This window comes from Heliangelus exortis, chromosome 1, assembly GCF_036169615.1.
Source record: "Heliangelus exortis chromosome 1, bHelExo1.hap1, whole genome shotgun sequence".
Lineage (NCBI taxonomy): Eukaryota > Metazoa > Chordata > Aves > Apodiformes > Trochilidae > Heliangelus > Heliangelus exortis.
Genome location: NC_092422.1, coordinates 122,203,864 through 122,230,719, shown reverse-complemented (window position 1 = coordinate 122,230,719; position 26,856 = coordinate 122,203,864). Strand labels below are relative to the sequence as shown.

Genomic DNA, 26,856 nt, shown 5'->3' with positions numbered 1-26,856 from the left:
TGAGCTATGTGTAAACTCACCTTCCCAGTTTCCTATCACTAAAATGGGGATACTTATTCTCTTTAATCTCACAGATGTTTTGTTGAATTGACTCCGCTAATTCTGAGGTACTCAAGTGTTCTGGCAGGTGTTTTTTTCTCACCAATGTGTCTGTAGTACATGTGCTTCTGTGCTTTTCTCCCTTTCTGACTTTCTGTTACTTCATTTTGTAACCTGACCGATCTCTTAACACCAAGGATTTTTTATTATTAAAATTTTACTAGCTAAATATGGACAGTAACTTAAATTCACATGAGATTCAAAAATCTTGAAGCTGAATAATAGTTTACATATTGTAAATATAGCTTCTGCACTATCTCCATATATAAAAATAGATATCCAAGTAATGTTTGTTTGGAAATGATTTGGAAACCTCCCACCTGCTTACCAGCACAGACGCAGCAGCATTGCCCAGTAGGTGCTGATGAGCAGGCAGGCACCTGGCTGTCTCCTGGTAAAACAACATCCATTGGCAAATTCAACAGGAGACACAACTTTTTCTGTAAGATAAATGTCCTCCATTATAGTAATGCATGCTATTTCTTATCACTTTATCATTTCTGCTTGGATTGTGCTTAAAATAGGCATTTCTCTTAAGAAAGCTGGAGTTATTAAAAAGCCATCTAATTTTTCTAGATCAAGAATATTGAGAAGAAATTAATTATTCTAGAAAATATAGTAACATTGTGCCATAATGATCTGGAAACTGCTTATTTTATTTCTAGTCATACTTTCCATTTTCTGTTGCCTTTCTCAGAGGGAGTATTATTTTCATTGTGAAACTCGTTGTGCTCCAAGACTAAATGAATATTCCATACAGATTTTTTACATTTCCTTTTACTGGGAAAATTTCCATATCAGTGGAATCTAAGAACAAGAACACTTCCTTAAATGCCTTTGCCATGAATGGATTTACAGCCTTCACAATTTTATTAGGCATTATGAGGCAAATGTTACATGTGAATGCAGATTATACATCTATACTTCATTACATATTAAACTTCATCCAAACCCTCCACTGAGTTTAGAATATTTTTAACACACATCTAGAAAATTAAGGGTTTTTTCAGTGTAGAGCAATGTAAACTACATGTCTTGTTTTTATGGGTGTCATTAGAAGTTAGGAATCATAAACTTGGGGAAACTCAAAGCTAGAAATCTGAGATAATGTAGAAGGCACTCACTTGTTTTCTTGTCAAAGAAGACTGTGTCACTGAAAATCTTTCTCATGCTTAAGGAAAGCCAACAAATTCCAGACAGTTGGGAGGGTCCTACAAAGGAAAAATTCTGGCTTCTACTTCCAGTATATTTCACATTTTTAGGCAAACTTACAACAGTTTTTCAACCACAGAAAATGGCCATGGTAACAGACCATTTGCACTTTTTTTAGTAAACATCCTTTATGTCACCATTTATACTAACAAGGTAAAATGTGTCTACCTGTTACTCAGGTAGAGGGAGGTGTCAGGTGTTTCATAGAATCATAGATTTCTGTCTTTGAAAACAATAATTTGCTGTTAGGGATAAGCATTTGAGTACTGCAATGTTTTACAGAAGGCACAGCAAAACAACAATTTTATACTCCAACCTTTATGATGCAAATGGTTTCAATAGGCATATAGACCACATCGTGGTTGATTTTTTTTTTCCCCCTGTAAAAACATTAGAAAGATCTTTTGAGCTTGTTCATAATGAACTCTCATCCCCTTTGACTGCCATGTTTGGCTGCAAAATGCAGGTGTCTTCCCTTAAAAAAATGAAGGTGTGGATCCTCAGCAGCATTTAGGATCTAATTGTGGTGATAGTTTTAGATTCCAGTGTTAATCATTATGTAGTGCATATGCTGATTCTTTCTCATGTTACTATCCCTGACTTTACCTTGCCTGGAGAATGCCTGTTCCAAGAAGCAACAAAGAAAACAGTAGAGGCAGGGAACAAAGAAGTCCCAAGAAGTTCTTTGTTTGTTTTGTTGTTTGGTTGTGGGGATTTTGTTGTTTGTTTGTTTTTAGTTTTTTGGTTTTTTATTGGCTTCCCAAAGAAGTCTACTGCTCTGAAACAGTGTTATATGATGTTTTTTTAGCTTTTGTCACTTTGGAAGTAGCTAGAAGGAAACCATCAAGAGCTCTGTGGCCACAAAGAGTGTTGTCATCATAAAATGTATTGGACAACATAATTCACAAAAGATAATACCTCTTTCTATAGTTATTATATGTATTTTTCCTATAATTATTTATATAGAAATAACTCTCAAAACATAAATGGAATATAAATATGAATTGTAAATAATGTTAATATGAGGCTAAGGCTCCACAGTCCCCATATTGGATTTTGAACAATTAGTAAAAATGTACCGTGCTGAGTTTTTGCTCTGATTATGCTTCTATGCCAGTTCTACCTGACAGCAAAAAGACAAAAAAATACAGATCCAACATGAAGCCAGATAAACCAACCATTTGTTATGACCAAAGCTGCACCATGAGTGTAACTTCATAGGGGTTTACTACTTCATACCATATTGCTGTTGCATTTTTTAGGCTACACTTAATGCATTTAGACCAGACTTACTGCCAGTGTACTTAGGTTGAAAAGTATAAACTGACTTAAACTCAACAGTTCTCATTCCTTCCACTCCTAAGGGCCACTAGCAAGAACAGTGAATGCCAACTGTGTTGCATATTCCAAACACTACAATGACCAGCAAATGGCAGCTGCACTCCTTTACGCAGCAGCATCAGAAAACAAGTTTCAGGCCTAACGTATAGCACCAGGACTGTCCCTGGGGCTGTGAGATGGTGTCTGCGACCAATTTTTTAGAGTGCATTGTTAACTTTGGTTAAAATTTCCTAGACCCAGTTCCCCCTTGCACTGCTTTAAAACATGTTTTACTTGATTCGAATGGAGGCTGTTATTTTTTACCTTGGTATGATATCTGAAGATTCTCTCTGCTGCTGCCTTTCTGATACACTCTGTCTGTCCACAACTCGTTTCATATTTGAATAAGATGCAAATTCTTAAAGGTGGGGGAAGGATCTATTTTCCAAAGCACCTAGAGGCTTTTCAAGGTGAAACATACTATCTCTGCTTTAAATTATTACTATCAAATTTGGAGAGGAATTACATTTCTTTTCAGTATTTCCAAAACACTTCTCATGTAATATCCACATTCCAGGAAAAAACTTGGGGTAAGATATGCTGAAAAAATAAGTAGAACCATCTAATTTGTTCTACTCAGGCTGATAAGTAAGTGACAGTAGCCAATCCACATTAGTATATGAATATTTGCTTTGTATGCGTAGGCTGTCATTGGAAGGAAGATGTTTCTACCCACCATTCGGCTTCATTGTCTAACAAACTGAACAGCTAAATTATATATCACATCAATAACCAAATACTTTCAAATAAAAATGATAATGACTTGCAGATGATGGCCACCTCATACCACTACTTGCACTACAAGGTAGATTAAATTCTGCAAGTTAAGCTTCTCCCTTGTATTAATGACTTTGTTACACCACATCAGGTCCTCGGTTGGGAGCATCAGGCTTCTCGTGGATGGATCCTTGATTTGCCTGGAAATTAACTTCCACAAAAATAACCCTCAGCACCTTCAGCTGTCTGATCCTGTGGTAAATGGCTAGGTAAACAGGAATGACAGCTACTGTATTTAGATGGAGCGAACACCAAGAGAGGAAATCCCTTCACTCAACAATTTAAAACTTTCTTTAGAACATGGAGTTGGTGCAAGCACTAAAAATCCTGTTTCGTGTCAGTGACTGATGGGCAAATTAAAATCTTAACGTTTCAATTCTTACCAGTGGTACTGTAATAAGAGCATAGGATGTATAGTTAGATCTAAATAGTAAACTCTTCCTATCATAAAACAAAGGAAAATGTATGGCGGTGTATGTTCCCACCAAGAAGTGTGTAAACACAAAGATCTGAGTCGCTTGTTCAAAGACTATGCAGTCTTAAACTCGGCCCTGCTTTCCCAGCAAGGGGACACTTGTGAAATTATGTGCCTTTCAAATTTTGCAATATGATAGAAGATTTTTTTTTTTTTTTAACATAGAAGTGATCATAAGGGTAGCATTTACACTGGTAGATGAGTTACTAATTTCCCGGCTGGATTTCCTCAGAACCCCGGTCGCGACAGAGCTACGTGAAGTTCAGCACTGGGCTGGTGGGTTCGGTTACCCTGTGAGGAACCTCCTGAGGCGACTCGCGGGGCGGTTGCTCGAGCGAACTGAAGAAGCGCCCGCAGCGAACTCTGCGAGCCGATCGCGCCAGGGGAGCCGGTGCCTGGAGAGCCGCGGCGGGGACAGTGCCGGTGACAGGTGTCACCGCAGGTCACGGGGATCACAGCGGGTCACAGCAGGGACCTCTTTAACCGCCACCCACACACACACCCAACGCCGGGCCCGAACCTCCACCTCAGCGGGGCGCTCCCATCCCTTTTCCCGCCGGAGGAAAACTGCCTGCCGCCTCCTGGTCGCCAGAACGGGCGGCGGGAAGACGCTGGCGGTGGTGCCGAAGGGAACAGCGCTGCAGTGAGGGGCCCGCCGCGGCGGGAGGGAGGGAGCTGGGCGGGGGGGGAGGGGGCTGGGCGGGGGTGTTGGCTGCCACCGCCTGAGGCAGCGACACCCCCGCCCCCCGCGCCTCTCCCGCCTGAGCTGAATTTAAACTGCGTTACTATCCCTCGCGCAAAGCACTAACGCTGGTGGGTCCCGCGCGCCTCTCCCCTTTCCCGTCCGGCAGCCAATAGTTGGCCCGCTTCGTTCTCCTCACCGCCAATCAGGGCGCGGCTTATTGCTGGCTGGGAGAAGCGCTCGGTTGTGTGCGCCCGCCTGCTGTGGAGCTGGGTCTTAGGCGCGGGGCAGGCGAAGCTTCCTCCTCCTCCTCCTTCCCCCTTTTGCCCCCCCGCCCCTTCTCCCCTGCTTTGTTGGTGCCTCTCCCGGGAGGGCGGCGGCGGCGGCCGGCGACCATGCCCGAGTTCCTAGCGGATCCGTCGGTGCTGACCAAGGAGAAGCTGAAGAGCGAGCTGATCGCTAACAATGTGAGCCTGCCGGGCGGCGAGCAGCGCAAGGACGTGTATGTGCAGCTCTACCTGCAGCACCTCACCGCCCGCAACCCGCCCGCTGCCGTCGCACAGCCCGACTTCTCCAGCGACGAGGAACGGGAGCCTACACCGCTCGGCGCCAGGAACCGCGGCGCTGCCTCCGGGCGGGTGAGTACCACCGCCCCTCTTCGGCGCTCCCACTGCTTCCCGGCGGCCTCGGGCCCGCTTTCCCGCCCGAATGGGTGCGACCGCCCCCGCCTGACGGCCGCGGCTTAGGGACTGCAGTGGAGCGCCGCGGCTCCCTGCTTCTATTCCCTCGTGGGGCCGGGGACAGCTCCGCCTCGCCTTATTTGATTCGCGGCCCGACTCCGGTGAGAGTGCGAAAGTGGCCGGCGGGGACGGGCCCCGTGCCTGGGGTGAAGGGGTAGGGGCACCCTGCCTGGAGGCCGCCGCGCTCCGAAAAGCGAACTTAAACCCGCGGTGTTCGTGCCGAGCATTCGGTACTTCGCATATGCGCTTCTCGGTGGCGGCGGGTCCGGAGGGGCTTGACCCCGGGGGTCCACTCCAGCCGGGAAGGGGCAGCGCGACCGCGTGTGGAGGGGGAGAAAGCCCGCGCCTCCCTCCCACCCTCCGACTTTAAATTTGGGAAGCCTCTAGTTTGATAGTCTCATAAGTAAACTACTTAAGTGTTGGCGGAATAAAGCAAGAGAAACTCTGCACGAGGCTGCAACTTAACTTTGTACAGAAGCTTCCTTCCTATCCGCTTTCTCAGCTGTACTGAAACAACGCTACTCAGTGTAAATACCTTCAAATGAAAGGATGAGGCCGTGAAGGAACAGCTTGTTTAATGAGGTGGACTGTGTAGTGTAAAGAGGGTCTGCTTAGTGTAGCTGTCTCTCTCGTAGCTCTACGCGTATGTTTTATAGAAAAGTTACTGACTTTGCTGCATGTTCAGTTGGGCCACAGTTGCTTGCTTTCTTACGTGTAATTTCTCTTACCATGTAAAAATGAGAGAAAGCAGCTATTTGGACTTTTTCCCTTCGGGAAAATAAGATTTTTTTTTTTTTTTTTTTAACTCTTAATAAGTGAGCTGTAATTTTGCATATTTGGAGAAAGCAATCTTTCATTCATAATTCTCAGCTGCATCCTGTCATGTAAAGGCTTGTACGATGGCCACCCACTACTGGAGTTGTATGGTATTTCACGTACAAGATATTTTCAATTATATCTTAACTATTATCTTTCAAAGCTTATTTGTAAAGAGAGTGCAGAGAAACAGATTCCTTTGGAGGTCTTTCATGCTTTAATTAAAAAAAAAACCCAACCCAATAAGTAGTTCTTGAATTAGGAAACTGAAAACAACAAGTAAAAGGGGATGTCACGAAGGGGAAGAGGTCACTAACCAGATTATTTACTTCTTTTTAACATCTGCCTGGTTTCAGTACTTAACTGGCATTGACATGAGAAACCTTGTAGTGAGATAGATACTTCTCTGACTTAGGATGGTCTGCCTGTAGCATTGTAAGGTGCTTTTGAGTAAAATAGGATAAGCTTGAATCAAACGTGTTTTATGCTTGTAGGAGAAGGAGCGGTCTCATGACTACTGTAGTTCCTAGATCTGATTTTTCCTTTCCCTTCCACAGTACTTAACTTTAAACAACTAGGGGTCGAGTTTTTTGATGTTGACAGAATGGGTGGTACTGTTACAAGTAAGGTAACTATGTCTGGAAAGCTCTGTGCTATTTCTGCTAGCCTTCTGTGCTCATATCAGAGCAGTGTATCATCATAACCTACAGCTCTGTAGAGTCACTTGTCCTTAAGACAGTTGGAAGGAACAGGTGGAGTGAAGGAAGTCTGAGATCCCTGGGAGTGGGTCTGGTATGGAAGCAAAGTGGAATATCTCTCTAAGGTTGAGAGGAAGCAGTCAAACCTCTGTAAGAGATAAAACTAGAAACAAGGAGCAAAGGGAGGAAGCTGTGAGTACAAGACATTATGGAAAGGAGGAATAGAAGAAAGGAATCCTGTATTTCCTGTAAGTTACTTTGTAGGCTTTGGAAAAAAAGGTGGATTCAGTATCTTCTATCTTGCACTCCTCTGTGTAAGTTCATTGCTTTTTCTAGGTGCTGGCTTTTATGTGTGTATTTAAAGGACAAGAAAGCAGGTTGCACTGGGTCCATAATGAAGTAAAAATACTTGATAACATGGCTCTTTTCTGTTGTTTGGTGGAAATGTGAGTAACAAAATTGCAGTGGTTTCTTAGTTCTGGTTTTACGTGTGTTACAAGTCTTAGAAATTGTAGTATTGGTTTATGTACATTGTGGGGGTGGGGGGGGGAGTGTGTGTAAACCAGATGTTTCAGACTTAAGCAATCAACTACTCAGTGTTTCTAGAGCAGCAAAGTACTTGACTGTATTGTGAAAGTATCTTCTGCGGGGTTAAAGAATTTGAACTACTCTGTTTTATTTCCTGTATCTCTCTAAACATTTGAATACTGCTTCATTTGAAAATTGCAAAAGTCTCCAGTCCAGGTGACTCAGTCAAGGCTAGTATTAACTTGTAAAAAAAAAAATCTGAAAGAGCACTTACCTGAGTTTGTATTTTGGAGGGTTCTGTCCCACTGTTCTTTGTGCTATTCCTTTTTGGCATTTCTTTAGCTATAGCTTAATATTCTACAATCCTTAAAAAAAAAACCCGCTAACAATGACAAACGAAAACCCAAACGAACTGATTTGGGAGCACTCCCACTGCTAGGATGAATGAATGAGTGAATGCTGGAGGCACGGAGGGAGGGGTTGAAAAGTGCCGGAATCACTCTCTGAGCAAGTTTGTGCTCAACTTTGTGTGTGCCTGCCTGTTGAAGCCCTAGTGCCCCGGGTGAGCAATTCTGTGTTGCTCAAGCCTTCTGCAAGGGTTTGGATCACAGTCAGAGAGGAGGCTGTCCTCACTGTATGGCCTTAGGCTGTCAAAGAGGGACGACACACTACCTTTAATACGGCTTTTAGTGTGGAAAAATTGATTATAATCGGGATGCCATGCGGGCCTGGGGAAGGGTGGTCCTGACTTGCCTGTCACTGGAGGGATTTACTGCTCGCTGAGCCTTTCTCCTCACACACACCCCCTATCCCGCTGCGTCTCCACCGGCGTTTCCCTTTCGGAAGCGCTCAGCGTTTCGCCCCCTCCCTTCCCCCCGAGGCTGCCTCCCCCTGTGTGCGCGCGCTGCTCCTCTCCGCGCGGGGGGGCGCGTGCGGCCCTGCTGGCGGGGTTCTGTGTGTGCGAGTGTTGGGCGGTAGGGGGCGCTGCTGGGAGCGCGGGGGTTGGGGGGGGCAGCGGCTGCGGTGCTGCTGGAGGTGCCTGGATAGGTCTGCGGGATGAGGGATGCGGGTGGGCTGATCTGACGGTGGAAAAGGCGTTCTGGATATCCGTGTCGCTGTCATGGAAAAGGCAGTAACGCTGCACCGGGTCTCCTGATACCGACAGTTAATGTTTTGACACTGCTGTAGGCATTAGTGATTTTAATATGTCTACACAGTCGCTTCAGTGCTCTTTTTTTAACCAAGTTCTAGGCATTTGATAATGTATTTAGGTGTACATTATTGATAAGAGCTGTCCAGCAACGAGACAAAACCCCCATAGCTTTCATTCCATTACAGATTGTCTTTTCTTCTGGCACAACTCTATCAATACTATATCCAATCTATACCTCTCTCGGAATGAATGAAAATCTTAACATAGTAGTGATGTAAAGCTGGTATATTGTGAGACAGGTGTCATGCATCCACAGTGATGCTGTTGCTGCTTCGTTTATATTCATGTGTGCTTATTTTAACTTTTTTCTTTTTTTTTTTTTTTTTTTTTTTTATTCTGATACACAAGCATATAGGAGATGCGTGTATGAGCAGATCAAAACTTTGTTATGATCACATTGTTCTCAGGCCTGGAGACCATCGTGCTTTGGAACAGCAAACTCTTCAGGCAGTTACCATAATTTGTTTGGCACATAAAGTTAAAAAAACTCATCTGTTTTACGTGGTAGTAAGATCTTCCTTCCCCTCAGTGAAATTCAGACAGCATATTTATACTTTGTAACATGCAGAAAACCCTCTTCTGTCACATAAAATACAGAGCTCTGCAGAAGATAACTTAAAATGCTGTCAAATACATAAAATTCTCAGAATCAAATGAAAATTGTTGGCCCAAATATTTAACAGGAAAGCTCTTTTTTAAAAATATTTCTAAGTATCACTGAACTATGTCTGCTTTTCTAGTTGTACTTAAGTCTTTTTGTGTATGTTTGTGTGTGTGTGTGTGAGAGAGAGAGGGTAAACACTACTCACTTTGGCTATATACTCTTGCCAGGAGAGTAAAAACTTCTAAAATTGTGCTTCTTTGGGCCTCAGTCTAATATTGTTGTCTGGAGGACCTAGCTTCTTCAGCTGTACTTACATTTTTGAGCAACTCTTCTTTCTTTTTCAAAGCCTGTTTATCATAGTGGTATGTGAGGACAGCGGCTGGTATGTGAGACACCCTTTTTGCTGGGGGGGGAACCATCTGTAGCTGGATGCTACCACTGCTAGCAAGTTAGGGGCTGAATATTAGGGCATATAGCTCAAAGGAAAAGTAAGTATGGAATGGCATTTTTGCCTCTCTAGGAACATTGTTTTAAAGCACATACCAAAAATACCATCTTGACACTGTTGCCAGACAGGACCTATTCAGAGCTCATCATGTGTAGGTTTTTATGATTTAGCTTATTGATGCATTTCATGTCCTAAAATAACTTATAAAGCACTGAGTGATATTTTTGACCTTTGAAGTAGTGATTTGAAAAAAGATCAGTCAGGTGTCTCCTGACTTCTGTTAATGAACATTTAATGAGAGCATCTGGACCTGAAAGACCCATTTGAAAGTTTATAGAAGAAAACTACCAGGTAAAGATGTTTTGGTTTCATATTTATCTTTCTTTTAATCAAGAAGCCAAGTAAATTAAGAGCTAGCTTCAGCTCTTTAAGGTCACATTGGTGTGGTAGTGATCATATCTGTAGCTGAGCTAACTATAGGGTTTTAACCCCTTCTCTAATTGGAAAAGGGCAGGTAATAGTAAAACTGGTAGTTTCATGAAGGTTAGGATTGTGGAAGGTGAAACTGCATGCTCAGGCAGGTGAGAGAATGTAAAGCATATACACTATTCAGTGAAGGAAGATAATCTAGTCAGTGTTTCCTTTGAAGCTGTATCTTATAATTATGATGTGCTGTACAGATTTGATTCAGAATACAGATTTAACTGCCTTTTAAATGGCACTAATTTGCTGACTGAGTGACAGCTTTTGGCAGCATGGGTTAGGTGGCTGGGGAATTTCCCACTGCAGTGGGAAGTCCTGCCATGCTCTTCTGCACATTTGGACTTTCTGCAGTTCCAGACTTGCCAGCTAGGAAGACATGCTTGTTAGGAGTGCTTGTGTAATAACAGTGGTTATAATTAAATAAAATAATCTTCCTGAAGTATTTTTGTGGCAGTGCATGTCTGTTGTTCAGCAGGTGCACAAACACAAGCCAGATCTCCAGGTCAGCATTCAGATTAAGCCGTGACACCATCTGTTAGTTTTGTTTCTTGATTTGTTTTTTGTTGCTGTGAATTTTTACTCTTTCAGTTGGGTTCTTTGGAAACAACTCTGTTATGCAGCATTCCTCTGTTTTGAGAATGGATACGTTTCCTTTACCAAGTAGCATGGAATTTAGTGTCTTAGGGAAGGAAGGAGTGCAAGGGTTAAGTACTCCTTAATAACTTGAAATTTTAATTATTATTAAAAATGAATTTTATAATTTAGGACTTTTAACCACACAGGCTTGGAAATTTTAAGTTTCTCCCTTATGAAGGTTAAAGGCAGAGAATTTTTGAAGTTGAGTGTATCAGTATCTGAATTACTGCTGCCTGATTTTCTTTCCATTGTTTATTTTGTCTGTACCGTAGCTTTTGTAAAATATTATCTGGAGGCGTTTGAGGTTCAAAAGTTCAATAGGACTTGGTTTTCAAAAAAAAAAAAAAATTACTGCAGGAAATGTTTGTGTATGCTAGAATAAAAAGTACAGGGGGAATAGAGACCTCTGTATTATTGCTTAGGGGAAGAGAAGATAAGGAACTGCACATACCAAGTCTCAATAATAGACTCGTACTGTGAAATACAGAGGTGCAAACTGGAGAACTGCAGTGGCACTTGGGCTTTCTTAGCCTGTCTTAACCTAATTCAGAGAAATAGTAAAGTAGTCCTGGACCTTTCCGCTCCTAGTGATGAAACTGCACCTGTTTGGGAATAAAGTCCTTGAATATCCTAATACAGATGCCATTTAACTTTGGATTTAAAAGTGCTGCTTCTGTTGATGTCCAATAGTTGTCTGTTATGTTATTTAGCAGCTACTTCAAAATGTTGTGTTTGGTGCATTAGTGCTAGTTCTAGTAAAGGTAGCCATAAAATTTGTCTGTGGCTGTTGGATTTAAATTCAGCAGGAACGGTGAAGATGAGGTAAGAGCTGGCAGGTCTGAATTCTCATCACTTTCATTTTTCTGCTCTTCTCAGTAGTGAAAGAAGGTGAAAGCTTTTTGCTATGGAAAGATAACACACTGAGAACATAAAATTCTTATGCTCGTGTTTTCCTGTGGCCCTAGAACTGAGAAGGCTGTGTGGGAGCCCTGTGCCTACAGTTCCCTATAGGACTTGTTTGAAGGGTTGGGGCCCCAGGTTGAGACAGAGCCACTATCAAATTCCCATCTCCTTGGTGTAATCAACTCTTTAAAGTGAAATATGCAGACTGTCTTTCATCTTCTGTTTTCTAGACGATTTTCTATAAAATAGGAATGACTAGAATTTTTTTTTAAATGCTGAGAGCTCTAAATGAAATTTTCAAGATAATGAGATAAGCATTTATCTGTCTGGGCGTAGACTTTCAGCAAATTTTTACATTATGTGCGAAGTGGTCAGATGCATCACCTTACTTCAGTGAATTCTGGTATTCACCACAATTTCATTTTAAGCACTTCACCTGTCTGCATCACAGTAAGACAACTTTAATTTTACTAATGGTCAGCAGACCAGGAAAACACAGGTTTGTTTTGGTTTTGTGTTTTTGTTTGGTTGGTTTTGTTTTTTATTTTAATTTTGTAATAAATGTTAAACCTAGCTCTTCTGACCCATCTCACAGGGTCAAAACCTGTGATGGATAAGTTGTGATGGTGCACAGAAAGTGTAGTGATGTTTTCTACTGTAATAGTAGTGGCAATTAAACCTAATGTTGCTGAGGTTAATGCTATAATGCAACAGTCATGGTAGAGAGAAATATCTTCTCTCCTGCCTTATGCTTCTAGGGACTGATCTTAAAGTCCAGGGAATGATTAAATGTCAGCTTTATACTTGCATAAGGGAAGTATTTTGCTTCTGCTTTAAGGAGAATAGGTATTTGAAAGTAAAAGTTGGAAGACTTCGCAGAACACAAGGTAATCAATTTATCTGGCCATATTATTGAGGAAGGCAGGTTGCCTTCAACTTTTCATCCCCTCCCTGCCCTTTTTCTCTGCTGCAACAGAGTAGTCTAATGTATGGCAACACTGCAGGAAAAAATGAAATGGTGAAAGAAAAAAAAAAAGCCGAAGATACTATATGTGAGTTTGCTTTCATTAGATGACTGTATAACTTGTTAGTTGCAGCTTCATTTCTGGTATTTAAGATTCCTGTAAAATACCTAAGAGTGCTGAGTAGTTCTTCTTCTGTATATTGTTATAGTCTCTTTAAAAGGCAGAAATATATAAATTAAGTGGCACCGGCATGTTGATTTCTTGCACCATGGTAGTTGGTTCAGTTCTTCTGAAACATGGAAGCAGCATCTTAGTTAATCTGCCTGGTGATGTGTATAAACATTAGAGCTGTCAATAGTCTAAACAGATTCCAACAAGAAAACCCAGTGTGTATTTTGGAATGCTTCTCCATTGTTTGGACAGTTCAGTAGTCCAGAAAAAAAATGCACCAAGTAAGAGATTCTTGTTAATGTGATATTTAACTTGAAATAGTGTTATGATCAACACATTCAAAAGTAAATGGAAGTGTCTTACAGCTGCAGGTTGGTTGGTTTTTAGGTACTAGATAAGTGGGCTCGGCTGCTTCAAAAATGAATTAGATTTTTATGTAGTAGGGATGATAGAAAAAGTGATTTGTAGACCTGTCATTAGTCAGATCTGCCATTTTAGTGACCATACCTTCTTCAGACTGCTAGAAGTTTATTTCTTAGAATTAAAAAATAACATGGTCTCTTGGAGGTTGTAGTGCTTTTCAGCAGCTATTTTTAAGTTCATTATACTGGGTTTTTAAGAATTCAGGAGTGAGAGGAAAATCTGATTTAATTAGGGAGTCATTTAGATTTAGGAAATCCTTATACAGTCCTTGTTAAGCTTTAAAATACCAAGACACTTGAAGCAAGACCAAGCTTGCATGGAAACCAGTATTGAACAGGCATTAGTGGGCTAGCTAGGTACTGTTGGTTCACATCAGTCATCTTAGCCTTTTGGTGCTATCTTACTAAATAAAATAAGGAAAAAATACCCCGTAACCTGTTAATTGTGACTGAGTGTTATAGTATATTTGTATTTGGAAGTTTAGTCTTTGATAAGTATCAGAAGCCCAGGCAGGCCCTCTGGGCAACCAGGTTGAGAAAAATTCTAAGTATAGAAGTTGTATATTTTTATATCCTACAACCTTGAGATACAAATAGGATTTGTTTCAAAGCAGTATCAAGATCTTTCTTCGCAAGCTGATTCTCAGCATATTTTTTCAGTCTTACTTGCTCACTCTTGCAGATCTTGGAGCTTGAAATGCTTATTTAGTAACAAAGGCTTCCCATGTTGAACAGATGTTATGATCACACAGGCTGTAGTGGAAACTTGTAATATAGGAGTAGCATCTTGGCAGATTATTTTGATAACCATCTATATGTGCTGGTGGTGTGTTGCCAACTGTTGCAGCAGTGTTGCTGGATTTGTTTTAAGGGTTAGAGCTTCACTAGCAGAGGCCTAAGGAGACAGGCAGGATTTTGAAAATTCCAGTGTGTTTCCAGCTTTGTTTCCTTCATTCACTTTGACATCATGTAATCTTACAGAAAACAAGAGGATAAGTGGGAATGGGGATTTGGGGAACTTGGTTGAGGGAGTGTGGATTTTATTTTTTTTTTCCTTTACTGTAAAGAAGGCTTGTAATGGATGTTTCCTTATCTATGTAGAAAAGTCATGCATGTTTGTTAAGTAGGTGTAAATGTTTGAAGTGTTTCACATAGGGTTTAATGGGAGGGTGTTTGTGCGTGTGTGCGTGTGTAGAATTACTTTTTCTGGTTTTGTATGTGTAGGACTTTGCTCTTCTCAGTTACGTCCAATGATAGGACGAGGGGCAACAGGTACAAGCTTGAGCACAGGCAGTTCCACAAATATAAGGAAGAACTTTTTCACTGTGAGGGTGACAGGGCACTGGAACAGGCTGTTCAGGGAGGTTGTGGAGCCTCCCCTGGAGATATTCAATTACCCACCTGGATGTGTTCCTGTGTGACCTGCTGTAGGTGACCCTGCTCTGGCAGGGGGGTTGGATTAGATGATCTTTTGAAGTCCCTTCCACCCCCTAACTTGCTGTGATTCTGTGACTGTCATATATCCTCCTGTTTCTGTAGAAGAAAATTACGTATTCTCTGTTAACTGGAAACACTCTCCTTTTGCTCTTGCACGCTTACAGAAAGCCACAAAGAAAACAGACAAACCCAGGCCAGAGGAAAAGGATGACCTAGATGTAACAGAGTTGAGTAATGAAGATCTTCAAGAGCAGCTGCTGAAGTATGGAATAAATCCTGGCCCAATTGTAGGTAGGTCAATGGAATGAGCAAATACTCATCTGTTCAACATACTTCTTACTAAACCTCAGATCTGAGTGCTCTAAGCTTCTCTGATATAGTTGCTTATTAAGTTCAGTACTAATACTGTTGCAATCCTACTTCCCACTTAAGATACTTTCATTGAACTACGTGCTTTGAGAAGACTTGAAGCATTGCTGTGTGTGTAGGCAAGTCCACAGTTTGTTCTTCTTGTGCCCTAGGCCACCCAGAGATGTTCCAGTTGCTGTTCTGAAGCTGTGTAACTATTAGTTAAAGTTCAGTGCTGGGGTAATTGGGTCTTCTGATGCAGAGGTTGTGATCTGAGGCCTGCTTAAATAGAAAATACATCTTGCATAATAAGCTAATAGCATTGAGAGCAGAATGAGAACTTGGAACTTCCCTAGAGCATTTCCTATTCACTGCATTGTGTAGTAATGTTTTTGTTTGCAGATTTTTTAAATTATTTCTTTTTCTGTCCCCTTGAGCCTAACATTCTATCATGCATGCTAACCTATGGCAGGAAAAGTCATGACCGCAGCTTAATCTCCTGCCTGGGCAATGATCTGTGGTGTCGAATCAAAGCTCCTTTCCTTTCAGATTGTGCAGCCTAATGGCAAGGGACTTTGATTTCATAACTCTTAAAACAAAAACGTGTGTCTATAGTGTGCTGAACCTTCTGTGGAATGTTCTTGAGGTCCTGGGAGGATAGAAGTGCCGGTGGTAGTCTGGAGTCCTGTGTATATTCAAAATTTTATCCATAATATTTTCTGCTAGCTGTTAATGTATGCATTACATACCCTATTGGATAGGACAGGTTTCTGAAAAAAATTCAAATACCTATACGAAGGTATTTCAATATGGTTTTAAGTAAATGCCTTAATTCTTATAGGAGATGGATTCTGTTTCTTGTGAGTTTATAATTTCTTTTTAAGGGTGGGTGTTTTCCCCTTATGTGAGGTCATCTAAGGTTAGACTTTTCTGCAGCTAACAGCTCAGGCACTGGTCACTTGACAGCAGGGTCCTGACTGGAAGTACATTAGACTTGATACTTTTTAGTTTTAAACAACTGTCCTCTTAGATGAAGCAAGCCAACTTGATGGCTAGATGCAGCAAACAGAAGTTTTGCTGTTTCTGCTTACTTGATGCTTATGGACTGAATCACTTGTTGCTTATATCACTTGATGCTTAATGGACTGAATTTGGGAGCAGGGCAAAGATTAATCTAAGGGAAAAAGGTGTGTTAATGCCAGGGTATAAGGAATCTGCATATCAATTTCATCTTTTTTTTGTGAGTGCATAACAGTTTGTATATGGCAGCATATGAAAGAAAACATTTATGCAGGTAAGTTCCCTTTTCAAAGACAAATGCTTGTAACTTTCAATATACTAGCAGGTCTAGGTGTTTATCTTAAGAATTCCAGAAAACCAGAAAGTTAGACTTAGAGTTCTATGCCTGGGTGTGTATGCTTTGGGTCGTACAGATGGATTAAAAGTAAAGAAAATGAAGTTCAGGAATTCCCAAGGAATGTGTATCAGTCAAGTTCTATGAGTCAAATCAGGAAAGATGAAAACAGTACCTTTAGCATTTATTCTTCCTTGTTATAGCAACTACTAGGAAACTTTATGAGAAAAAACTGCTGAAACTGATGGAGCAGGGACAAGAACTGAAGGCACCTGAGCCTCTTCCAGCAATTTCTTCAACTGCTGAGAATACACGACAGAATGGAAGTAATGATTCTGACCAGTACAGTGACAATGAAGAAGGTAAGACTTAAGGGGAACTTGCATGTGAACTGTTGCAATTGTACATCAGTAATAGTTGCAGTAGAATTATCTAAAGAGAGTGTGATCTTGCTGTTGTGAGGCTTTGAGATAACTGCTGTGGACCACAGGAGTCATGTACTTGATCATGCAGATCATATTAGCACAGAGATTCAAGAGCTTGTTCTGGGAAAGGAAGCCTTTTACTACTTTTATGCATTTTCCTCAGATTGGAACCTGTAAATCAAATGTGTGGGAGAACTGCATATGAAGTGTTCCAGTGTTCTTTGCACTTCATCTTTAAGTGCATTTTTTGTCTTACGGTGCTCATGGTAGTTATTTATTGTGTGATAGTGTATACATGTTTGATAATGAAAACTTGTGTACTTTTTTTTTAATGCCTTATGTATGACTTAATCCCTTTTATGCTTTGCTCCTTATGGAGTTAGTTTGAGGTGGGTTTACTTACTGGTCTTGGATGTGGTTTTTGCAATTTTAATAACAAGCTTGTATCAAAAATTAAGTCACAATTGATTTAAACTAGTAGAACAACCAGTAGTGTTATAGAAACTAGTTATATTAAAAAATATAAAAAATATATATTATTCAGTTACAGATCCGAAGACTGAGCTGAGGCTTGAGAAAAGAGAACCATTGAAAACCAGGACAAAGACTCCAGTAGCACTCAAACAAAGAAGAGTTGTTGAACACAACCAGGTATGTTGAATTTAGTGGCTACTAACTTCAGGTGATGTGCTTGCTAAACATCTTGCTACTTTTAACAGAATCACATTTGCCTACGTGGACTATGCTGTTTTTTAAAAGTTCTTTCAGAAAGCCTGTTCTAATAAAGCATGAAAATCTTGTGAATTAACCATAGCTGCTGATTTTAGCCTTATAACCTTCAAAATTATGGTCTGCTCAAAACTGTTTGTCTGATTTGCCAGCTGCTATAGTAACTTGTAGAGAAAAGTAACAGGCAACCTTAACATGTTTAGTTTGGAAACCTGACAGGTTTTAAGTCATATGTGCTGATGTCATCCTGTTGGATGTTTATAAACAACTTGATTCAACAAAAGAAGCAGTTTCTCAAATTTTTTTTGTTTTGTTTTGTTTTAGAAATGTTTTTAAATATGTACTTTGTATTTCTCTCTGGTTTGATATCTGTAGATACAAGTTTATATTTTAAATACCTCTGTTTCGTGACTTGAATACACAAAGTGATGTAATTCTGTATATGCCTATTTTGAGATACATATATACATATATGTATATATATATAAAATGTGCATATGTGTACACACATGTGCTAGCTATCTATGCAACTCTTTTTCCTCAACTACCCTTGTAGCGGCAGCACTCGAGTAGATATCAATTAATTGGAAAACTTCTAACAAGAAAAATAGCATGTTTAGATCTTGCTTTGTGTATCACTTGTTTATAAATAACATTAGTTTTGTTGTCTTAGTGAAAGGAAGACTTCATAGAAATACCTCAGTGTTTTAAACTGCTGGCTATATACTGGGTTTGGTAGTTGGTGGCTGATCTGTCCTTGTGATGTGAGTTTCACTAAATACCCTGTTCCCCAGCTTAGGTTACTTGGGATCTTTATAGTGTTATTCATCAAACCAACAAGCAGTGGAATTGTGGTGCCATAAAGGATTGGTATAGAAAATACTCAGTCACTCAATCTGACCTGTTAATAGATTGATTTATTTTAGCAGATCAGTGGCTTCTCTCACTCCTTTATAGTATTGTAAATGCTCGATTCTTCCTATTTAAATGGTGTGTATGTACACATCAACATTAGCTATGGATGCCTCTTGAATCAGGTAACACACTACTATGTGAATTTGGGTAATACAACATGGCTATGGAAATCTTGAAATACTACTGCTTATTTTTAACTGGATTTTTGAGGTATAAACTAGGCATTTTTCAATTCTGCAAACTCAAAACCACAGTATAACACACAAAACATTCCTTAATTTAGTCAGACAACTTCTTCTCATAATGGTCTTTAAAATGGGCATCTGAATCTTGAGTTTCTTGTATTTTAAAGATTCTTTTTTATGAACCACCATTCACCCAGAAATCTGTGACATACTCAATGTAATGCAGGTATTTAAATCAGCTGTCAAGAAGCAAAGCTTTCTAGTCTCCAGGGACCCACTTACAGAATGAAAATAAGGATGATATATTTTGGATGTGTTTTGCAAGTGATGAGTGTTTACTCAGTTTTTCTCATCCAATTTCATTGTAACAACACCAAGTCATTACTGTGTTTTGTCTTGCAGTCTTCTACATGCACACTATAGAGGCAATCTTTTGCAACTTGCATATTTTATTATCAGTAGTTAATAAAAGGAATATAACTCGATTAAACAAAAAATGATCTAATTTCAGAATGATGTCATTCTTCAGGAACTCTTTCTATTCTGTCAAACTTTTTACCATTCAACTCCTGACTGCTGTGTTTAGAAGAAAGCAAAGAAACAAACAAAAAAACAAAACAAAAAAGAAACAAAAAACCCCACCCAGAACACCAACCCCAAGAATAAAAAATTTGAGTGTGTTTAGAGTGTGTTGGTGTACCTAAACACAAGTATTACATTGTAATAGAGTTTATTTAGTTGAGATATCTGTGAGATAAGCAGACAAGGCCTGCTCAGTTGACAATGAGGATAACTATTGTTTTTTTATTTCTTTTAATTTTCTGTCTGTTGAATGTGCTCTCTTGAACTCTGGATGTGTCTTGCGCAGCAGATCATGTGTTTTGATAGACTTTCCATGCAAGAAAAAATTTGGAACTTGGCACCAAAGCCACGTGATGGACAAGTATCTGAGAAACTTAAGGAGAGGCAGTTACTTATTAAAGTACTTCAGACTTTTCATTAAAAAACAGCTAATCAGTCCACCTGGGGCAGAGGAGCTCTCCATTAGTAGAATAAGAATTGCCTTGCTGCTTTCTTGACTGAAGGGAGTTTCTGAGTTGAACTACTCTGAAATCAGTGGGGGTGAAGTGGGAACAGTGATTTAAGGTTCTTCCAAGCTAGAATTCTCATAATGGGGAAGAGAATACAGTGTCTAAAGTATGTATACATGAAAGGTTGGGAGTTTTTTTCATCAGAAGTCTGTTTAAATTGAAAAGAATATTGGAGGCCTATACTCAGATCTGCAGTTACATCTGAGTCTGTTTGGACTTATGTCTGTGCATAAATATAGATAATTTGGTTTTCGAAGTATTTCAGTGACTTTGAAGCAAAGCAAAACACGTGCTCCCTCTGCTGGATAGGTATGAGCTGTAATACAGAATTTAGATTGAGTGTTAAAACAGCTCAGCTTCCAGTTTCACTGTATTAATATTGTTAGATTTTGGTTTTTTCCCCTCATAGTAAATACTTTCCAGCCTGCTCTTTTAACATTTTGTTTCAGGCCTAATACTGTTCTAGTGAAATTATTTCTGCTGTTAGATCTGTAATTGTCAGTTACAATAGTCTGTATACTTTCCATCAGCACAAAGTGTTGTTCTTCCAAAAACTTGGTAATCCATCAATGCATGAGGCATATATATACAAAGATTACATTTTCAACAAAGTATTTCTTTTTAAACTTAACCAGATAAAACCCTAAGTCTTATATATAATCTAGAAGAAACAGGACTTCATCTGACCCTTTTCTTCCAGGTCTGTATTTAGAATTAGTTTTGAGAAGAGGTTTTTTTGATGTGAGCATAAAACTTGCAATAAATCATAGGGAGTTGATCCATGATTGTTAATGGTTATAAAAGTTTGGCACTTGATATTGTTTGTTAGATATGTAAAGATCTGTCTTATGCTTGATTGTTTAAACCTACTGTCATGTGAAAATTGTTTCATCATTGTATATGAAAACTTAAGTTTATAAAGCATCTCCTGTTCCTGGTGGCTGGATATGAGTTTCTGTTGAAGGTGGCTGTGCCTAAACTATTCCCATCTCTGCTTGAAAGAATAGATCTGATCTGGGTAGAGAGCAAGGTGATGCTTTTTGCTTATGTTCATAGATTATTTTTTTTTTTTGTGTAGGCAGGTGATGTAGTGGGCCTGAAAGCTGACATACCTGCTGTCTGACTTTATGTAACTAATTGTAAAGTTCACTCTCTTGCTGTGAGCACATAATGAATTTTTACTGCTGGGCATTACGTAGTGTACTTGAACAATGTGCTCTAACATAAGTATTCTGGTCAATACTACTCATCTAGTTAGCTGGTAAATTTTGAATGTATTAGGATCCACAGTTTGGGTGTTTCTGATTGTAGACATGCTGCTTTTGGAGTCCGCATGTTATTCTGGCTTTTGGTTGTGAGTATCCAATGCTGAGATCTGGCTTTCATGTATTTGATCATATGTTTTGATGCTTGAATAGACCTATTCTCAAGATGAAGTTACTGAGACTGTCTGGACAAGTGGATCTTCAAAAAGTGGACCTCTGCAGGCATTTTCTAGGGAGTCTACAAGAGTATCAAGAAGAACACCAAGGAAAAGGGTGATGAGAGGCTTATTATAATAGACAAGCTTTTTTCTCACTGTTAGAGTCCCAGTGGTTATTTTATTCAATTGTTTTCTTTTGTTTGTTTTAAACAAACAGGTGGAAGCTACAGCACAGTTGCCTGTAGATGATGCTGTAATATCAGAGAGTACTCCCATAGCTGACACTATATTGACTGCAAGCAACGAGACCCTAGTAAATATGCTTAGTAAATATGTTTAAGTCATACAAGAGGTATTCTTCTGTAATGTATCTTTACCAACAGAATCATTCTGTTTTGAACAGATAAGACTGTATGAAGGAAAGTAAGACTATTCTGTAGTCTTTGAAACCACATACTCAGTACCTGTGTTAGTACCTAATGCTGTACGCTTTGAGATGGGACTAGGTAGATGCCTAGGTCTCCTCTAACATCCTTTCTGTGGGAGGGTTGAGAAGAAAAACTTGAAAAGCTTAGGCTTCTTCACAATTTAAGTACGTGCAGATTACCTGCTTTTAAGTTTGGCTTTTCGTGTGAACTAAATAGCTTTTATTCTTCTAAACAGCTTAAAAGAAACTACTTGGAATGATAAGCAATGTGTTTACTGTGCTTACTTCACAGTATGCCTTGCATAACCTCCATAAGTTAACTCCTAACATGCATATATTCAATGCATATAAAAGTTTTATTGTTTGATTATGTTCCCCCCCCCCTTTTTTTTATTTTTTTATTTTTATTTTGGTTGATTCTGAGTTTGAACAATTTTGAATCTCGGCAGGTTGTCAATAGGGTGCCTGGAAATGTCAAGCATGCAGCTCCTACACTGTCAATCAGTGAACTCTCAGACATGCCCAGAAGAACACCAAAGAAACCACTGATGACAGCTGAAGTAAATAAATTAAAACTTAGATTGCTATTGCTTACTCTCTGTGAACAAGATTCTTGTGTGTGTGCTTATTCCTTAGTACAGAAGAGGTAAAAGACATTGCCCAGGTTGCACTAGTCAAAATAAAATAATGTGGTCATGTGATAGAAAAGGGAGAATATAAACTATAATTTTATCTTCCCCTTTCAGATTTGGGTGTGTGTGGAAATACTTCTCTATTTTTTTTTCCTAAACCAGCTGTGTTTTGGTGTATTACTTCTCCTTGTGCTGCAATTTTTCTGAACAAAACAAAATTATTTTTTTTAAATTCTTTGAATAGCTCAAAGAGAGCAGAATTGGGTCATCTACCTTTGATCATGTAAATCAGCCTATCCTGAAAAACCATGACATGCCTTAGTTTAGGGAATAATGGCATTACTTCAGACCAAAAGCCTGAATTAAAAAAGAGTGTGTAGATTCCTGGCATATCTCAAGAAAGAAAGTTATTCTTTTACTGTTACCCTGTACAGTCTGCAAAATTATATACCTCTTGGAGGACTTTCTAAAGCACTTGCAAGTAAATGTAATTGTATTAATATGGTAATAATACGGAATTTTGTTACAAATAATACTTGGCTGAATTTAGATGGCATTCATGTAGTTACTGTAGGTGAAACTTTTGTGTTAACATTTTTGAAGCCTACTCTTACCAGTGGATCTGGGATTTATGAAATGGGCTGCTTTGTTTATGTGACTGGAATGTAGATTTAGTTCTCAAATAGCTGTGGGACAATTTGATGTTCTATTTCAAATTGCTTATGTTTTTTTCAATTAGTACTCTACTATATTGTGGCATTGTTTGTTACAGCAAGAAGAGATACATTACCCACATCGGTTCTTTTTTAATCATGTTGGCCACAACCAACCCTGTGATCTGCTCAACACAGCCATGATAGAGGTGATAGTGATGGATTTTTTTTTTATCATCTACATCATTGGCTGGCAGGTGTATTGTATTTATGCAATGTTTTCATTATCTTAAAGGAAACTGAGGATGGCACTGAATGCTTTAAGACACGAAAAGTGACCAGACAGCTGCCAATAACAAAGGTTAAACTGTCTTGTAAAATGCAAGAAAACTTCTTGATTGTCACAGGGTGATTCAGTCATTCTTACAATTTGCACGTGGTTGTGGTCATGGAGATAGCTATGCAGGAGCATTTTGTTTTGTGGTCTTGTAGGCCTGTAATTGTTTTCTGTTTTCTAGGTGCTGGAGAGAAACCCTGCAGAAGAACCAAGAGTAGAAAGGGATATTCTTAAGGAAATGTTCCCTTACGAAGTATCAACACCTACAGGAATTAGGTATTACTGAAGTTTATGGGAGCTTATATCTAAGATTTTGTATTCCTATTTACGATGAGAAGTAGTTTGGATGATATAAGTAGATTTCTGAGGAATAGTTTTTGCATTCTGAATCAATGATTGCTGAGATTACCACTCTTCTGTTCTATGTATGTAGTTTTGTTAGCCAAAGCAGACTTGTTTAATAAAATTGGGGGTGGGAGAACAGAGTAGTACTGCAGTAGGAGTTGTCATTGAAACTTCTGGATGCTGGAAGTGGCAAACACTTCTTTGTGGCTATGGATCAGAATATGTAAGATTTTGGCTAGTTGCTACTGCTTTAGGCCTACTGTTAAGACCTCCCAACATGTATTAGAGCTTTACTTTTAGAAGTTAAGACTTTTCAAATACTGTATTTTTTTTTTTTTTCTTTAACTAGTAATCCTGTTGTAGTCAAAGCTTACTCCAAGAATGAATAAGGATGGCCTCTAGGAAGGGGTATCAAGTTTTGCTTTGCAACTTTGTATTTAACCAAAAATTGAAACAACCCCTAGATAATAAGGGAATTCACAAACCTTTATGCTGTTTAGAGAACATGAGAAAGTTTCCCTATGTTAAGATGCAAAATCCACTCCTGTGTCCACCATGTTAATTACAGCTTCAATTTAAATTGCAGTTGTGTAAAGTCTTAGCCATAGGGAGAATGCATGGTACCAGTTACTACTGCTGTGGCATCAAACAGCTTTCTTCTCTCATGCTTTGAGGTCTGTAAATTAGTTAAATCTATGCAACTTTTTTGAAATAAAAGTCATGCATGTGTACTCCTTTTAAATGAGGACTTGGCAAGGCATGTGTGTGTTTAATATTTACTGCTTTGTCTTCTGGCTTCTCAAAACTAGATATATTAACAGCCAGGGACAATCTGGTTTAGAAGTCTCAGTGGGACTGCATAAGTGACCATTAAGGATGCAGGTGGAGACAGACATTTCCTATATTTTCATTGCCAGTTATGATGCACTGACTATGGGGATAAGGTGAAGTAAACTGTCATTTAAGATTTTTTTTAAGAGGTGTTTGAACACTAAATGATTAACTTTAAAAATAATGATAGACAAGTTAGAATTTGAAGTAGGTATTTCAGATACTGCATTTGCTAGAAATAATTTCTAGTTCTTTAATTATACTAAAACTTTGCTGTGCACCTTAGATTGTTCTTTTAAATATGCAAAATTTTCTTGTATTTTTTCTAATTAACAGTGCTAGCTGCCGTAGACCAATCAAAGGAGCTGCTAGCCGGCCTATAGAACACAGTGACTTCATAATGGACGAAAGTTTCTCTAAATATGCTCCAAAATATGGTACCTCAACTGACATCAAGTCACAGAAACCACCAGCAAAAAAAGAACGCTCCATTCCCCTGTGGATAAAAATTCTTCTCTTTGTTGTTGTTTCGGTCTTCTTGTTTTTGGTTTATCAGTCTATGGAAACTAATCAAGGAAATCCTTTCTCTAAATACATGAGTATTGTCTCTCAAGATGGTGCCAAATGAGTATCTTTCTGAAAGGCACACCTGATCTGATCTCCTGTTTTTAATTGTAGAGAACTCTTCTGCCCTCTCATCGGCTCAAGGACTTCTTACGTATAATGTGATTGGAACCTGATAAATTGGATAAATGAAGCAAGATAATATTAAATGGACATCAGTAACTTTCTGGACTTTGGACTAGTGGGAAGTCATTTTGCCATAGGAGTAACATTTTTTAGATCTTTGAACTTTTTGTAGGCTTTATTTTTTTAACGTGGACATCCTTTAAATTCATTTTTGAGAAACTGTGTATTTGATTTTGCAAGAACTTGGAAGCTGAGAAGGGCAAAAATGTAGTAAAATGTGAAGCTGTGTTCTTAAATCTTCCTTTGTACAGAAAAGAAGTTGTACTTTTATCTCTAGATTAATGTGGAGGAGGATTTTAACACAGGTGATAAAGGGAGATGCATTTTTGTATGATTTTTTTTTTTGAGTAACAATGTAACTGAATTTGATATATTGGGATGCAGGGAGAGTACAACCTTTTCTGTAGATTACTGTAACTTTTTAGTAAATGTAACTGTAAACCTGTTTGCATTTCTGTAAGTCTTAGTATCACGCTAGTTTAAGTGTAACATCACTTAAGTGTATCCTTTCATTTTAGTGCTTACAGTGTTGTAGGAGCTGAATACAAATCTAATTGGCAAGAGATGTTTTAGAGGAACTTATTTATTAGTAATATGTGTGGAAAATAAAGATTGCATCAATATAATTTGCTACACAAGCTTTTTTTGGGTCAGGGTTACCTGAAGTAGTCTAAATTCTGACTTCAGTACTGGTCTTGGTTTTTTGTTTTGTTTTTGTTTTTGTTTTTGTTTTTGTTTTTAAAGCGAGGTTTTTCCAACACAGCTTTTTGTGATTATCTTTGAATATTCATGTAGAGAAGTTTCTCAAAGTGTGAAAATTCCAGATGAAGTTTTATTCTTGTATGACGAGGGCATTGCTACATTTAATGCTAGTTTCATCTTCTAAGGTGAGATTTACTACTTTTATGCAGTTGAATTATTTTTCTCAGTGAAAGCATGCTGAAACACTCTATATTGTGTAACTTAGATGAGCAGGCAGCTGACTTTACTACCAATGAAGAGTGATAAGCAACAATTTTTGAAGTGAATGTATACATTTTCTTGTGCTTTAAATCTGCAGCAGTTCAGTCTCATTGCTTGGTACAAAATCGCAATAAATCATACTACTTACTCTTAAAGTGCTACTTATAAGAAGCTGAGAGCATAGTTAATAGTATATTTTTACTCTAGGTACAATAATTAGTCTAAGTGTGGGGCAACTTTACTTTCTGGGAACTTTGGGACAAATATGGTTATTGGTAGCAAAGCTATAGTTTTTTTTTTTCTTCTGTTAAGATTAATGTGGGTTTTTTTCCTTTTAATCTGCTTTTTTGAGTAATCCAAATAGCTAAACTTGTGTCCATCCTATAGAAAGTTGTAACATAAGGCATTCACTTTTGGTGTCAAAATGCAGAAAAATAAAAATGATTTTAATGTGTGTGAATTTTCCTTCTCAAAATAAATGCATTGCTAAACTGCAGCTAAAAGCAAGACAACTGATGTATTAATGGTGTCATTTTGTGCTGCTACAGTCTTCCATTTAAAACAAAATCCACAACTTAATCTGATAGTAGAAACAGAGCAGTTCATGTCAGCATTTGTGGGGAGGAATACTATTGCATTATAGTAAAATAACTTTGCACCGTCATCATTTAGCTTATGTTAGGCTAACTTGGAAGAAGCTAGTCTTCATTTGCTTTTCAATGCTAAAGGAACTTCCTTTTTACTTTATTCACCCTACTT

At 39.0% G+C, this 26,856-nt stretch overlaps 1 protein-coding gene across 4 annotated transcripts; it reads left to right on the top strand.

Annotated features, from left to right (window-relative positions):
* Positions 1–4,839: 4,839 nt before the first annotated feature.
* Positions 4,840–26,609, top strand: TMPO (thymopoietin). 4 transcript variants are annotated; one of them, XM_071764340.1, is made up of 9 exons: positions 4,844–5,263; positions 14,854–14,980; positions 16,595–16,753; positions 17,361–17,467; positions 21,155–21,274; positions 21,377–21,472; positions 22,036–22,146; positions 23,390–23,484; positions 24,721–26,609. In XM_071764340.1, the coding sequence occupies exons 1-9, from the start codon at positions 5,021–5,023 to the stop codon at positions 25,010–25,012; spliced, it is 1,350 nt and encodes a 449-aa protein (XP_071620441.1). In that variant the 5' UTR covers positions 4,844–5,020; the 3' UTR covers positions 25,013–26,609. The 4 variants fall into 4 exon arrangements, with proteins under 4 accessions (XP_071620411.1, XP_071620432.1, XP_071620421.1 ...); XM_071764310.1 differs by lacking the exon at positions 21,155–21,274 and having other exon boundaries at positions 4,840–5,263; XM_071764320.1 differs by lacking the exons at positions 21,155–21,274; positions 21,377–21,472 and having other exon boundaries at positions 4,842–5,263.
* The last annotated feature ends 247 nt before the right edge of the window (positions 26,610–26,856 follow it).

What these genes read in the sequence shown, in the direction of transcription:
- TMPO (XM_071764340.1), top strand. Translation starts at nt 5,021, where the DNA reads ATGCCCGAGTTCCTAGCGGATCCGTCGGTGCTGACCAAGGAGAAGCTG. An exon ending in CTGCAAGCAACGAGACCCTA is followed by an intron (nt 21,473 to 22,035) that starts GTAAATATGCTT and finishes GAATCTCGGCAG; the next exon opens with GTTGTCAATAGGGTGCCTGG. An exon ending in TCAACACCTACAGGAATTAG is followed by an intron (nt 23,485 to 24,720) that starts GTATTACTGAAG and finishes TCTAATTAACAG; the next exon opens with TGCTAGCTGCCGTAGACCAA.